Source organism: Mytilus trossulus, chromosome 6 (genome assembly GCF_036588685.1).
Source record: "Mytilus trossulus isolate FHL-02 chromosome 6, PNRI_Mtr1.1.1.hap1, whole genome shotgun sequence".
Lineage (NCBI taxonomy): Eukaryota > Metazoa > Mollusca > Bivalvia > Mytilida > Mytilidae > Mytilus > Mytilus trossulus.
In genome coordinates, this window is record NC_086378.1 from 67201721 (window position 1) to 67216290 (window position 14570).

Here is a 14570-nt window from a genome sequence, read left to right on the forward strand (position 1 = left end):
GAGTAATAGAGGGGCGAAAGATACCAGAGTGACATTTCAACACATAGGTCGAACATAAACTGACAACGCCATTACTAAAAATAAAAAAGACAAAATGTAGTACTAAAAACACAACATAGAAAACTAAATACTAATCAACAATTTCAACAACTAATTGTGCTTCAATTGAGCTGTTTTGTAATCTTATAGATTATCTCATTTGTTTTCGAGTTATTGAAGTCAAACAGGCATATGAACACTTTCTTTTATTTCCTTCTATTTGAATTTAACATTCTGAAACAGTTTATAAGTCTAACATATACATGTATTACCAGCTAGCTGTGTTTTTCGGATTTGAAATCAAGAAAAAAAAACCCACAGAGAATATGTAATTACATGCTAAACACTACGGGAACCACCTGTGATTCAGAGTATGCTTACCCTATTTGACTATATGAGACCAGTTCATTAGTGTATTGAGGGAATTGTGTTGCTCATCTAAAGTTTTCTGTGTTTTGTATAGACTGATGGTTTCCTTTTCATCGTTTTCATTCTTTGGCTTTGACGTTAGTAGTTTACATGGTTTGTCTTTAACTTTTGAGCTTAAAAATTCGTTAGATGTTTAAACCTTTCCTCTAGATCTGCATGTTACACATTTCTTTGTTTGATCTATTAACATTGTACTGCATAAAAGAAAACCCAAATCATTGACAGACATATATATCTAATTAACCCCTAAATGGATGCTATTTCTGTGTTTGCCTATTACAAGTACTAACAATTAAGATAATTCTTTGAACACAGTTGGAGGTTAATTAATAAAACATAGAACAATGGCAGACTTGTAATTCATTCTCATCCCTTGGCCTGTCATCACAGTTTAAAACTGATACAACTGATACAAAACCCACTTTATGATGGTTTGAGTACTTAAAATAGTAGCAATTCGTTTTAGGTCAGTCAGTTTGAATATGTTATAACATGATTAGATAATTGTATATTATTTAGTGCACAACGGGCATTGAATCATAAATATTAGATATTTAGTAGTACAGCTCTTAATACACCGAGAAAAAAAAATTATCGTATTTAGAAGATTGCCTAAATGATAACGTCGTCCATAATAAATTATACTTTATAGGTATCTTACTATATAAAATTTCGAATCAAAAACTTAAGAAGAAAGAAAATTGAAAATCTGAGAGTATTCCGGTTTATCTTATACAAAGGTGGCATATGATACTAATGGGTCACTCAAAACTAATGAGTCGAGACAAACAAAAAAAATAACACCATGGCAATGAACGAAAAACGAAAGAAAAGACAAAAATATTCAGAAACCCTTAATAGACAACTTACTCATGTCGAGTACACATTAAGCAATGAATCCTTTGGGGATGTGGCAATTGAGTAAAAAAAGGACAGTATTGTGGTTATTTCATTTATACCATAACGGTAATTAAAGACGTCATGACATGATGATAATGATGGCGTCTGTTTAGAATTTGAAAGGAAGGACTTTACCACAATAACTTGTTATTTTGTGAGGATTTTGCTAGCATGTAGTATGTTGTACACACGACACAACATAGAAAACTAAAGAATAAACAACACGAACCCTACCAAAAACTAGGGGTGATCTCAGGTGCTCCGGAAGGGTAAGCAGATCCTGATATAACATGTATAACGTGAATTTGAGTATTTATAAAGCAAACATAGCACCCGATTTCTTAAACTCTGATGTCGCAAGACGAAAAATGAAAAAAATAAATTTGTTAAAGTCCGTTAAGGGAGTTTGCTGGTCAGCTTTTGGCTGCGAAAAATCAGTTGTTTATCGTAAAACGTGGTCGGAGTTTTTTTAATTTAAATAATAAAGAAATCATACTTCAAACAAAAATATTATTTTTATATTTCCAGAATAATTTAAAATATTTTTATTGTTAAAATGAAATAGTTTTAACGAGTTTTACGACACTGCGAATGACGCGCCGTTTTGCGGCAATGTAAACAAATTGCCAGACGACACAATGGGACGATTCAAGAAAGGTGGTTCCTCCCACAAAAAGGAAAAGGATAGATACGAGAAAGTTTCTGAAGCACAGAAGAAGAGTTGGAATGTACCGCTAGAAGATCATTCTTATTCAACACAACAGAATACGACGAGTAAGTGATTAAGCCTGTGGCGGTGGAACTTGAAAATAACATCATCATAATGATACTAGTAGTCCGAGATTACTCCGACCTACAACTGCTGTTTTGCAGTGGGACGACCCCAGCTTGTCTGGCAAAACAGCAGTTGGACGTCAGAACGATAACTCTAACCCTGAACATCACATTGAATTTTCGAAATGTCAGATTTTTTAAGAAATGCCTCATATATTTACGAAATGTCTGCATACATACATGTATTGTAATACATATAAATCAAAATAATTAAAAAACTTTTGTAAGTAACTTTACTTTTTTAATTAGATATAGGAAGATGTGGTTTGAGTGTCAATGAGACAACTCTTCATCCAAATATAAACATTAACAATTTATAAAAGTAAACCATTATAGGTCAATGCACAGCCTTCAAACGGTACCTTGGCTCACACCCAGCTGCTCACACCAAACAACAACCTATAAAGGACCCTAACATTACTAAGGCATGAATTGAAATATTGTTTGTTTTCCCCAATCCCGACCCTGCCTACCGAGTTGTGTGTAGGTAAGTAGGGAAACAATTTTATTTTTCCAAAAAGCTTGAACAAAATTCAAATTCAAATATATTTTATTGCTAATCAAAGCGCCCACAAGGAGCAGAACAATCAACATTAATTACATACAAATGATTACAAGTGATTCAATATGATTAAGACACAATGTTATAAAAAGACCAGACCAACAAATATTTATTAAGACAAGTACAAGAATACAACAAGCACAGTGTTTGATAATATGAGGGGGGTCACTGGGCATTTCTATATCTATATATTATCGCACGATCCTGCAAGCCTGAAAATTCAAAATGAATAAAATAATATTTGACTTAAGTAGTTCTGACAACAAAATTTTATGAGTAGCACCAATTTTTTCAGGGTTGGTCGGGATTTGGGAAACAAACAATATTTTAATTTAGGCCTAGTGTAAAACCATTCAAACGGGAAAACCAATGGTCTAATCTGTATAAAAAACAAGAAACACATATAGATTACATGAACAAATGACAACTTCTGTACATTTTACATCAGATTTCTGACTCAGGACAGGTGCAAACATTTGCAGCAGGATTCAGCATGGTAGTGAGGTAGTACAAATAAATATTACGTCTTGAAAATGTTGAAGTCATGATGGCTATAATTTAATTTTTATTTGAAAGCAAAATTTTGTACTAGGAAGTGGGGCATTTCGCAAATTAGATGTCAAGATGTACGTATATACATTGTAACCCAAGAAACTAGTCAGTCAAACCTTTATATAGAAAAGATGATGTAATATGATTGCCAATCAGACAAGAGACCAGAATGACACAGACATTATCAACTATTAGTCACCTTACAGCCTTCAACAATGAGCAAAGTCCATACCCTCATCTACAGTCAGCCACAAAAGGCCCCAATATGACAATGTAAAACAATTCAAACGAGAAAACCAACAGCCTCATTTATATAAAAAATTAACGAAAAACAAATATGTGACACATAAACAAACGATAACCACTGAATAACAGGCTCCTGACTTTGGACAGGCGCATACATAAATAATATGGCAGGATTAAACATGTAATCGGGATCCCAACCCTCGCATAACCTGGGACAGTGGTATAACAGTACAACATAAGAACGAACTATACAAATTAGTTGAAAAAGGCTTAACACATCAGATGGACAAAAAATAAATTGAACGTGGCCGGGTACTTGTACATGTACTTCCTGACAACAAAAAGACTAGGAACAGATCTGAGAGTACCTGTAGATATCTGACAGCTAGTTCAAGGCCATTTACATCTAATTAAAAATACAATCATCAAATACTAAACATGCATGGAATAAAGAATAAGGGTTTGTATGCATCACAACTATGTCTATGACCTATAATCCTATATTTTGTCCAAAATGTGGCAATACAACCATGATAATGGGGTGAGGTCTGAACATGGAAATCAGCGGATCCAGAAATTTTCATTACTTCCTTAGAGGAGAGGGCTCTGGTCATGCTAAGTCAGTGAATTCCTATATTATCAATATTTTTTCCCCAGAATAGCCCCCCCCCCCCCTAAATCTGTGTTCGTTTGCCCCAAAACATGTTTCGCCTACTTTCTTTTCCCTCCTTTCACTTTCTCACCTTACACGTTCACAGCCAAAGTCCATTCAAACACATTTTATTGGTTTTGTCAAGGGTTTGTATAGTTTTAAAACTGTTTTTTGTTTAATAATTTTGTATTCCAATTTTAAATAAATCTTAATCATGTTTTGAACGTACATCATGTACATGTAGTGCTTAATTGTTTTTTCATTGTTTCAAAATAAAGTAAACATTAGATACTGGTGTTTTTCTTGTTCAATAAATCTTAATCATGATTTTGTTCTTGTATGGTTATAAATATTTTTTCATGGTTTCAAAATAAAGTGTCATTCTGAGTCAGTGACAACATTTTTTGTGTTCAATAAATCTTAATAATATTTTGGTAAGTGCAATAATTGTTTTTACTCATACATGTACCAAGATAAACATACATGCAGTATTCACAGATTTTAACATCAAATTATATAGTTTTTTTGTATATGTTCCGGACCATATGAGTATTTGGACCATACAAGTATGGTCATGACCGTATGCGTATACTCATATGGTCCGACCATACGCGTATGGTCCGACTGTACGCGTATGGTCGGACCATATGAGTATAATACTCGTTTGGTTATTAACGGGCCGGACCATATGAGTATTTGGACCATATCACTGTAAATAAAAGTGTTAAGAATCTGAACACTTTTTGAACACCCTTTTGTAACACTTCTGGAACGCGTAACAGTGTTCTAAATATTAACATTGGTGTTCCAGTTTTTAATAGTATGTGTCCATCTTTCGAACGCTATGTGTGTTATTCTTGAACGGATAGTGTGTACTCCTTGAACGCCGAGTGTTTGAATCTGGAACGCGTAACAGTGTTCTCAATATTAACTTTGGTGTTCCAGTTTTTAACATCATGTGTGCATCCTTCGAACGCTATGTGTGTTATTCTTGATCGGATAGTGTGTACTCCTTGAACGCCTAGTGTTTGAATCTGGAACATGACCTTGTGAGCAAAATTGTATGCCGTTACGCGTTCCAAGCCTTGTAACACTTCTGGAACGCTCCAGAAGTATGTGTTAATATCCAGAACACATAGTGTATACATATGCATGTATAAGTGGAACACAATTTTACATGTTCCAGAAAAAAGTGTTCTATTCTCTGAAACATTATTGTGGTCTTGTAAAACAAATAATTAAATTGATTAAAAACATCTTTAATTGATTAAAAGAGGCAGAATTAAAAAAAAAAAAGTACAATACAATGTGAAATATTGAACAACTTTAAAATGACAAGTTAGACAAATTAAAAATATAACATTTGTAATTTGCAAAAGTTAATGTGTCCAAATATTTAACCATAAACAAATTGTTCGTCATATTTAAAATTAGTATGTAACAACAAAGTTTAGTGAATTATGAACACAGTTTAACTCATCGTTTGCAACTTCTCAAGTCAAGCACTGTCCTGAATTACAAAATACTTATGTCAATGACTCGTTTATCACCAATATTTACGATGATCCACAGCTTTCATAGCACTCAGATAGTCAATATAAAACATAAAATACCCTGTGTATATGCTGCTACTAGTCGAGTCGGTGTTCATGTAACACTGCTACCTTAGGTACTTTTTAACATGATTTGAGTCGTCTACAACTGATTTTGAGCTGCCATTTTTTAGAACATTCGTCTTTTGAGCTTCCATTTTTTAGAACATTCGTCTCCTTGGCTTATAACTACTCTTTAACCGTGTTATCCATCAACTGTGAGTTCTAAAATATGAAATATAAAGTGTATGAGTAAACAAATTATGGATCATGTCGATATTCCTTAAGAATTAGAATAAAACTCTTATTTCGTTTTTTTAATTCCATTATACTTGTCAGCATTATTAGATAAGATACATTTGTTAAAGAGTGGTATACATGCATTTTCAAGTATATAGGCTCTCGTCTTCTATAGCTTTTAAAAAAAGATGGTAGGAAGTGTCCAGCAAATACTCATACAGTAGGTGTTTTAGGCAAAACTTTGTCGTTAGACTTGTCACTAAACTAAATGCTCACATTTCTAGAAACTAACTACCTTTTGCCTCTTTTTTTTTTTAAAGATATGTAGTAATTTCACTTATGATCTGTATACGGTAATTCCAATTTAAATTGATGTTATTATATCGAATTTAGCTCAAATAGTTTTCTGATTATAATGTACACCAGTGAATGGTGCACATTTTATTGATAAATCTGCAATAACAAAACTTGTAAGCACTCCTAAAATTCTTAAACTTATGTACATATGAAAGTACTTTTATGGTGCAGGATAAGTAGTCATCTCTTGAACTGCGAAATTCTCTCTTCATTCTCGGCGAGGTATGCACGAACAATTACCCCTCAGTACTGTAGTTGTGTTTGTACCCTATAAAAGTAACATAAGAATGAGAAAGCTATTAATATAACATATACATAAGAAATTTAAAATTAGTGTTGCAGTATGCCTTTTTACAAACTTCTGTCTTGACATTGGAACACATGGTGTTCAGAGAAAACGATTAGCTGGAACGTTTCATGTTCGAAACTAGAACACATTTACAATAACAACGATATCAATAAACATTTACGTATAAATTTACATTGGTTATTTTTTTTTTTATAGCATGATCATCTAAATATATTCTCTCAACGAACCTCCTACTTTTTAAATCGAATTATGGCATAACAGCACCGTTATGTGTTGACACAAAATGTTCTACTTCCATTTATACTTCAGTGTGTCCTGTGAAAGTAGAAATTTGTTGATTTAATACTAAAAAAAAAATGTGTGATAAATATAGATAATTAAACATACCTATTAAATCAAGCTTTGCTGTAATTTTCTTCAGTGAAGCTTCTTCAATCACGATCAAAAACCAAACTTCCGGTACATTAAATACGTCACGCGCTGTTATGTACGCGGGCATGTTTCGAACGCATGGCGTTCGGGGGGAAAAGGTAAATTTGAACGCATCATGTTCGACGCCAGAACGCTTTTACAATAGCAACGTTTTCATGAGCATTTACACATTTACATTGTAAAAAAATATACCCAAAAAACTTAAGTCCTTTAGAAAGAAGATTTATACTAACAACCAATCATTTGCACGCTTATATAAATACGCTCTTTCATTTTTTTTTTACCAAACTATAATTTGCTTATATTGATACTGCTAAAATACATTTATCGTCAAATTATAGTGCGAATCACCTTTATTCATCGTCTGTTTGACTCTGAAGCGATGAAATATTTGTTCACTCCCCATTACAATATTAGAACATTTCTAGTGTTCAATTTAGAACACTTGTCTTGAACATGTGCGTTCAAAGACTGAACACAATGTGTTATATTCTTTAACGCTGGCATTCAATGTGGAACACGAATGTTAATAACTTAACATATTGTGTTTAAAAATGGAACGCGTCTAGACGCGTCAGGCGTCCGCAATATTTGCAGTGTAGGTATATGTATTTTTTCAAATTACATTATAAACGTTTCAATAATACAAAAACTTTATCTAAAAAAAACAGTGATGGTTTAAAACATGACAATTTTTTTAAATTTTATAATCCAAAAAACTACGTAAAAAAAGTATTGATGCCATAGTTAGTTTTCATCGCTAGTTACATTTGTGCATATAGGTTTGGATGACATTCACTTCCACACGGTATCATAGCTTTTTTGCATTTGCAAGAAATTTGTGCACGATCTTTTTCATTTACACATTTTGTTTGCGAGTGAAAAACAAGCCTTTTTTGCGGCTGCGTTCAGTGATACCAAGGTCTTTGGCAATTCTGATGTCTACGGTGTTTTTAAGAAGCACTAGATCTCAAATATAGTAAAATGACTGCAATACACCATCTTCACAACACAACTTAAATAAACTAATAGTATGCTACTTTCCAGTGACTTCTTATGTAACAGTTCATTAAGAATTTTTTTGGAATTTAATTTTTTAGTCGACATATTGCCATTTACTCGTAATAACTAATCGGTAATGGCCATCGGTATAAAATGTGTTTACTTTAAATTTGACAATTAAGTAAAATCAACTATGTGAAACTTTTTATTTTTATTTAGCTTATCTTTTTATTATAATATAATGATAGAATTACCTATATGATAGCGTATTTTGAATGAACGGTCATACCATATGAAGAGTTTAGAAGTATTAAAAGTAAACTGTAACAGAGTGTTAATTACCCCGACCATGCGCGTATGGTCCGACCATACGCGTATGGTCGGACCATATGAGTATATACCCATATGGTCATGACCATACGCGTATGGTCTAAATACTCATATGGTCCGGAACATATACATACAATGTACATTTGTATACATACATGTACATGTATTAAAAAATATATATAATAATTCAAATGGAATTTTAATGAAAATTTGACTTGGACGTGTATTCAGTGCGAACCAATCTAGGGGCGAACATGAGAGGTGCAAACATGTAGGGTGCGAAACTGTATTAAGCGTGAATAGACCTGATAACGGAACACTGTAAAACATGAAATTAAAATTTCAAAAAACATTGCACAGAAATAATAGTGGAGTTGTTTTGATGATTATCACAGACTACTGTAAGTAAAACCACCTGGCAAGGAAACATATGAAACAAAACGGAAGACAAAAAAACCTTTACCACTCTCTGATATTTGTCTGAAAAACTAAATCACTTTCGTTTCCCCTCCCCAAAATCCCCCCTTATTGTACGTAAACAAAAGATACGGCATCATCTAGGAACTTGAATTTTATATTCTATCGTGACCCTTTGTTTTTAAGATTATACAGATATTATCAGCATAACTAATAACTTATTACTGTGTCTAGAATGTGTAGTGCAGTGCACCCACCTGCATCTTGTATTTACATGTAGGCTGAACTTTCATAGTAATTGTTGACACAAACAAATATATTAGACAATTCATTTCTTTTGATGGAATACTGATTGAATTATTGTCTTCTGATTATTGAGAAATTCTAAAAAAAAAGGGGGTTGGTGATGTGAAAAAAAACCTTCTTAACACACATTTTTTATATCATCAATTTTGGGAAAATATCATGTACATCTACAGTATCTTCCCTTTAAGACTAACATGTTCCTTATCTTAAGCTACTTATATCAATACTGTCCCTAACTTAAAAACAGCCATAAACAGAAAACTGTATAGGAATAACTAAAAGTAGATGCTTAGTAGAAAGTTGACATATACATGTATTTTTATGTTGTTTATTAGAGTACGGCCAATATAAATAGAATTAGATCTATCAATTGCTATTGAAAGGGAAGGCATTTACATATTTCCTTACTTTAACATCACAACTGATTCCCAAGAAATAATTATATATAATGTAAAAGAATAAAATACAGAATTAAGGACATCTATTTAACTTCAAGTAACTTTTTGTAATTTTAGTGTTTCCAATTGGGGTTGATCATGCAGAAGAGGTTCACGTGCCAAATTCAATAAACCTTACACAATGGCGAGAAGGAAGAAGAGTTGTTGAGCTTGGTATACTTGCTGATGGACTGCGTGGGTGTGCAAAATGTGGACTTCCTTTACAACTTTGACACACTACCAGTATACTTACGTGTGGATTGTCTGCTATTCTAAATGTACAACTGGGTTAAAATATCCTGAGTGATCATTGAAATTGTTTGTTGTTAAAATACGCAGATGTAAAATTTGGTGCCGATTGACTTTCGAAACATGTGTCAATAGACAAGCAACAGTTTCATTAAGAATAAGCTGTTCCCTTGTATATATGTAGGTGCAACAGTACATTAGAAATTGTTTTCTGTTCTGTAACTTAAAGTTGCATCATCAAAATGTTTTGAAATTTATAGTTCCAATGTGGGATCACTTTCATTGTTCCTGAGTTATGCCCTTTTTTCAGTTTTTAAGTCATTTAAAAATTAAATGAATTTAATATATCTAAACTTTAAGATTTAAATTTATTTTCTATTTTGCTTTATTTTGCTTTGTAAAATTTTACAGTAAAAAATGGACTGACTTTTGCTTCAATTAGTGTAATATATATATGAATAAAATAGAATAGATGTAAAGATGTGGTTTAACGTTTTAGCAGATTCCTTGTAGTAACACAGTGTGTAGACATGTCAATAATATACCAACTGGGAAAAGGCAGGAGAGAATATGGGATGCATATGTAAAGCTTGCTTCAGATATTTGATATAAATAACATACATACAGTGTGGACATGAGTCACACAGTCTAAGTAATTAGCTTCATATGCACCCTTTTGTAATCAGTCTGTATGTCTGAGCCAATAAACAGTCCAGGTATTCAGATGATGTTTTTTTATTATGATTCTTATGCAATCCTGGTGTTGAAAGTATTTTGTCCTGCAAAAATTTAGAACTAAAAAACATCCTCAAAATGATGTCAACTAATCTTTAGCATTGATAATCAGTGTTAAATCTATTGCAATTTTATAATGGCTTCCAAATTGCAGTAAAAAACATGCCCTGTCCTGGCCAAGGCATGTATACAAATGTACATAGAGAATTTTACTGTCAGTTATTACCAAATAAAAATGCTTTACAAAAATATTGTATTAGATTATGCTTTTGATTTATAGAATTGCCTTCCTATTATTATTTATAGTTTTTTTTTAATAGCTTCAATAAATGCCGGACTGGGTGAAAGGCAAGTGAACACATTACTATCTGGTTTAGATATTCCACCTGTGAGCCATTGTATGATGTCAGCTAGGCAAAATGATGTTGGAATTGCACTACAATTAGTAGCAAAAGAAACAGTAGATCAAGCCCTGTGTGAGGAAGTAGAATTAACTAAAATGTAAGAAATATTTTTACTAGTATTATATTTATGGCTTCCTCACTTTGGTAGGGAAACAAATTAACATGATTATATTCTTTTCATCTCTTTCTCCTCTGGAAATATTGAACAAAGTTTCATGAAACTTGATTGATAGCTTAGACAACATAAGTAAATAAGAAATGATGTTTCAATAAATGCCGGATTGGGCGAATGGCAACTGGTTTAAAATCAGCTCAATAAAACAAGCTGTTTAGAAAAAATACCCAAAAAAAGCTATATTGAAGAATTTTCAAAATAAACTCCATAAGCAGTAATTTTGCTAAAAAAATAAAACTGCCCACAAAAACAAATCCAAACTTGATCAGTAACTCATCAAAGTAGAGTTTCATAGCCAGTTTTAGACTGTTATCTCTAATAGGGAATAAATAATCCCCAAAAAGTTGAAACCTTACTGACGGACGACTACTAGTCCTGCTTTCACCTTTGGTGTCTGACTTATAGACCTGCTTACATATATATAGTTTGTCAGTGTTATACTGTAATGGAAATTGATCTTTTTACTTTCAGAAATAAAGACCACGATAGTATAACAGCTGCTGTAGATGCGGAATGGCAAACGAGGGGCAGTGGAAGGTCTTATTACAGTATGTATGGTAGGTAATTTTCTAAATGATGTCTGTATAAATAGTCCAAGAAAAGGCTCTGTGTTGAAGGCCGTATATTGACCTATAATTATTCACTTTAATAAGATGTTTTTTAATATTTGGAGGGAGAGAGGTATCATTTGCACTCATACCATATCTTCCTATATATTATGACACAACAACAAATTACATTTAGGTCAAACAGCAAACCACTTGTCATAAAATAAAGATTTCCATATAATTTTCCACTTTATATAATGTTGCAAAAAAATTGAAACTTTCTACAACTCTAAATTACCAAAGGTCACAATACAATGAATGTGTATGAGGTTTTTAAATTGTTCCACAATGGGAATGGAAATATACATGTACAAATAAATGTATACTAGATAAAAACAAGTAATGAATTATGATTTTAGAATGTACAATGTATATGTATGCTGACATTCATGGACTTCTTAAAATATTTATATAAATGTGAGAAATTTATCATAAATCTATGGGAATCTTCATTTGTTTTCAGGTCATTGCTCTATGATAGGTACCGAAACTGGGAAAATAGTTAATTATGCAGTCCGAATAAAGTCATGCAGAGTTTGCTCTTTGGCAGAAAAATCTAAATGCTCACCACCTGTGCACGAGTGTCACATGAATTGGTCTGGGAGTGCAAAGAGTATGGAAGCAGACATGGTCAAAGAAATGGTCAAAGATGTAGGGAAAAAAGGTGTTAGTGTTAGCTCAATAATAGGTGATGAAGACAGCACTACTATTGCTAGACTAAGAGCAAATGTTGACAAGAATATAACAAAGGTGTCGGACTCAAACCATGTTAAACAACTGCTGGGAAACAGTCTTTATGAAATAAAGAAGAAGCATAAAACATTGACAATAAAAGTTATTAAGTAGTTACAACGCTGTTTCAACTATATACTTGCTCAAGGCAAAGGAAACCCAGACATGATAAAACAAAGTATACTGGCTCTTTCTAGTCACCATTTTGGACAGCATGAGCGTTGTAACAACACTTAGTGTAGGTTCTTGGATAATCCAAATGAAAAGTTTAGCTTATTGCCACATGGTAAACCACTTTCAGATGGGGCCCTTCAGAATGATTTGAGGAGTGTGTTCACCATGTATGCTGAGAATAGTGGTAAACTTTCGTCATTAGGAAGTACACAGGCAAACGAAGTTTTAATAAAAGTGTGGCTTCCAAGGCCCCTAAACAACACTACAGTTCGTCTGGTTCCTTGAACTATAGAATAGCGGCTTGTGTTGTTCAGAAGAATGAAGGGAATAAATACATATCAGATGTAAGGTTTTACTTTTAATTATTCTCCTGTATAAATGTATTTAAATATTAAAGAAATTAATTATAGAAGCCAATTATAATAAATTGCACAAATACCATGATAATGATAATTGGAAATATCCTGCTGATAATTTAATTTTGCCTGAGCATAACTGATAAATTCTTCCCTGAAAGAAATGAGACAAAGGATAATAGGCCAAACCAAATATTACACATCAATTGACCAAAGACAACAGACCACCCTCCCAAATAAAAAAGAATAAATACATGAAAAACAAATTCAGAATTAAGTTATACTAATTAAGATTGCAATTTACATTTAATCATCTATCATGTTGAATTAGGTACCTATGTGCAGGAGATATCAACATATAATTATTAATCTTAATGGCTGATTGTTTATGACATGATTCTGTTGGCAAGTAGTGCTTGTTCAACATGCCTATCATGAAAATAATTTACCAATGTTATGCCTTTTATATTTCAGCAAGAAACTCTCACATAACACAGATTTCTGCAACATCTGACAAAGGTTCTATCAACACATATGTACTTCCAAAGAAACCAATAAAACCTAAGGCACTGGAAATAACAGAGATCAAAGTTGAAGGGAGCAAGATGTTTTGCCATGACAAGGAAGTGAAATATGTTGGCATCAAAGAGGCTTTAAAGATGTGAATATTATAATATCACAATACAAGCAAAATGTAATTATAGGTCAAGTCATATGACTTACCAGTGCTGTTTTGTGCTTTAAATAACTGTTCAATTATGAATGAATTTTCATGTTCCATTCTTGGATTTTTAGACACGCTACAACTTTTTAAATCTTTGTTACCTGGATTAACCTCATATTCACAATCAAATTTGTACAATACAGTATTAAATGAAACATATGACGGTCATGATTCAATGGGGGACGTTGTTGCTTTGAGTCGTTTTTTCCATCACTTGGCTCCATCAACAGAAGCAAAACAATTGTCATCTTTTTCCTTTGATTCAGCTGCAAGGAGATATGACCACAACCAGAAAACGAAACTATTTCTCCCTACTTTGACACCTCTTACAGAGAAGAAAGTAATTACGCTAAGAACTGCAAATGTAATAGCAGCAAGTGGCATGTCTTTTTCTCACCTACGCATTACATATGCAAGATATGGCCGCCAAGGAATAGAAGATGTTCTGAAAGAGGAGGATGTAAATGATAAAGGGCGTGTTACCAAATCAAAGAAGATAGTGGATGCCATATCAGACTTTTTCAAAAGTTTAAAACCAGATGAGTGATGTACTTTAGCATGTACCTTTCATATTTGTATATCCGAATTAGAACTGCATTCCAATTTTGCTTTAGGTTATTTCATATTCAAAATTTATTATATAGATTATGGTCTTCAGAGTGTAAATTTGTTTTGTTTAAAAATCTAATTGGTATTTTTTGTTATTGAGAATGTTAATTTTTCTATCCATTTATTATCTGAAGCATGCAATTCTGGTCTAAGCAAAAGTGGAGAGT

General features: G+C 32.6%; 1 protein-coding gene and 1 long non-coding RNA gene across 2 annotated transcripts; one reads left to right on the plus strand and one right to left on the minus strand.

The window, feature by feature from the left end:
- Positions 1 to 5833: 5833 nt before the first annotated feature.
- Positions 5834 to 7205, minus strand: LOC134723685 (uncharacterized). Its single transcript, XR_010108149.1, has 3 exons — positions 7101 to 7205; positions 6550 to 6671; positions 5834 to 6031 (listed from the first exon to the last, which is right to left on the minus strand). It is a non-coding gene; the product is annotated as an uncharacterized LOC134723685 (long non-coding RNA).
- Positions 7206 to 13828: 6623 nt separating this feature from the next.
- Positions 13829 to 14341, plus strand: LOC134722948 (uncharacterized). The gene has a single exon (XM_063586582.1). It carries the CDS (start codon positions 13829 to 13831, stop codon positions 14339 to 14341), a length of 513 nt encoding a protein of 170 aa, XP_063442652.1.
- The last annotated feature ends 229 nt before the right edge of the window (positions 14342 to 14570 follow it).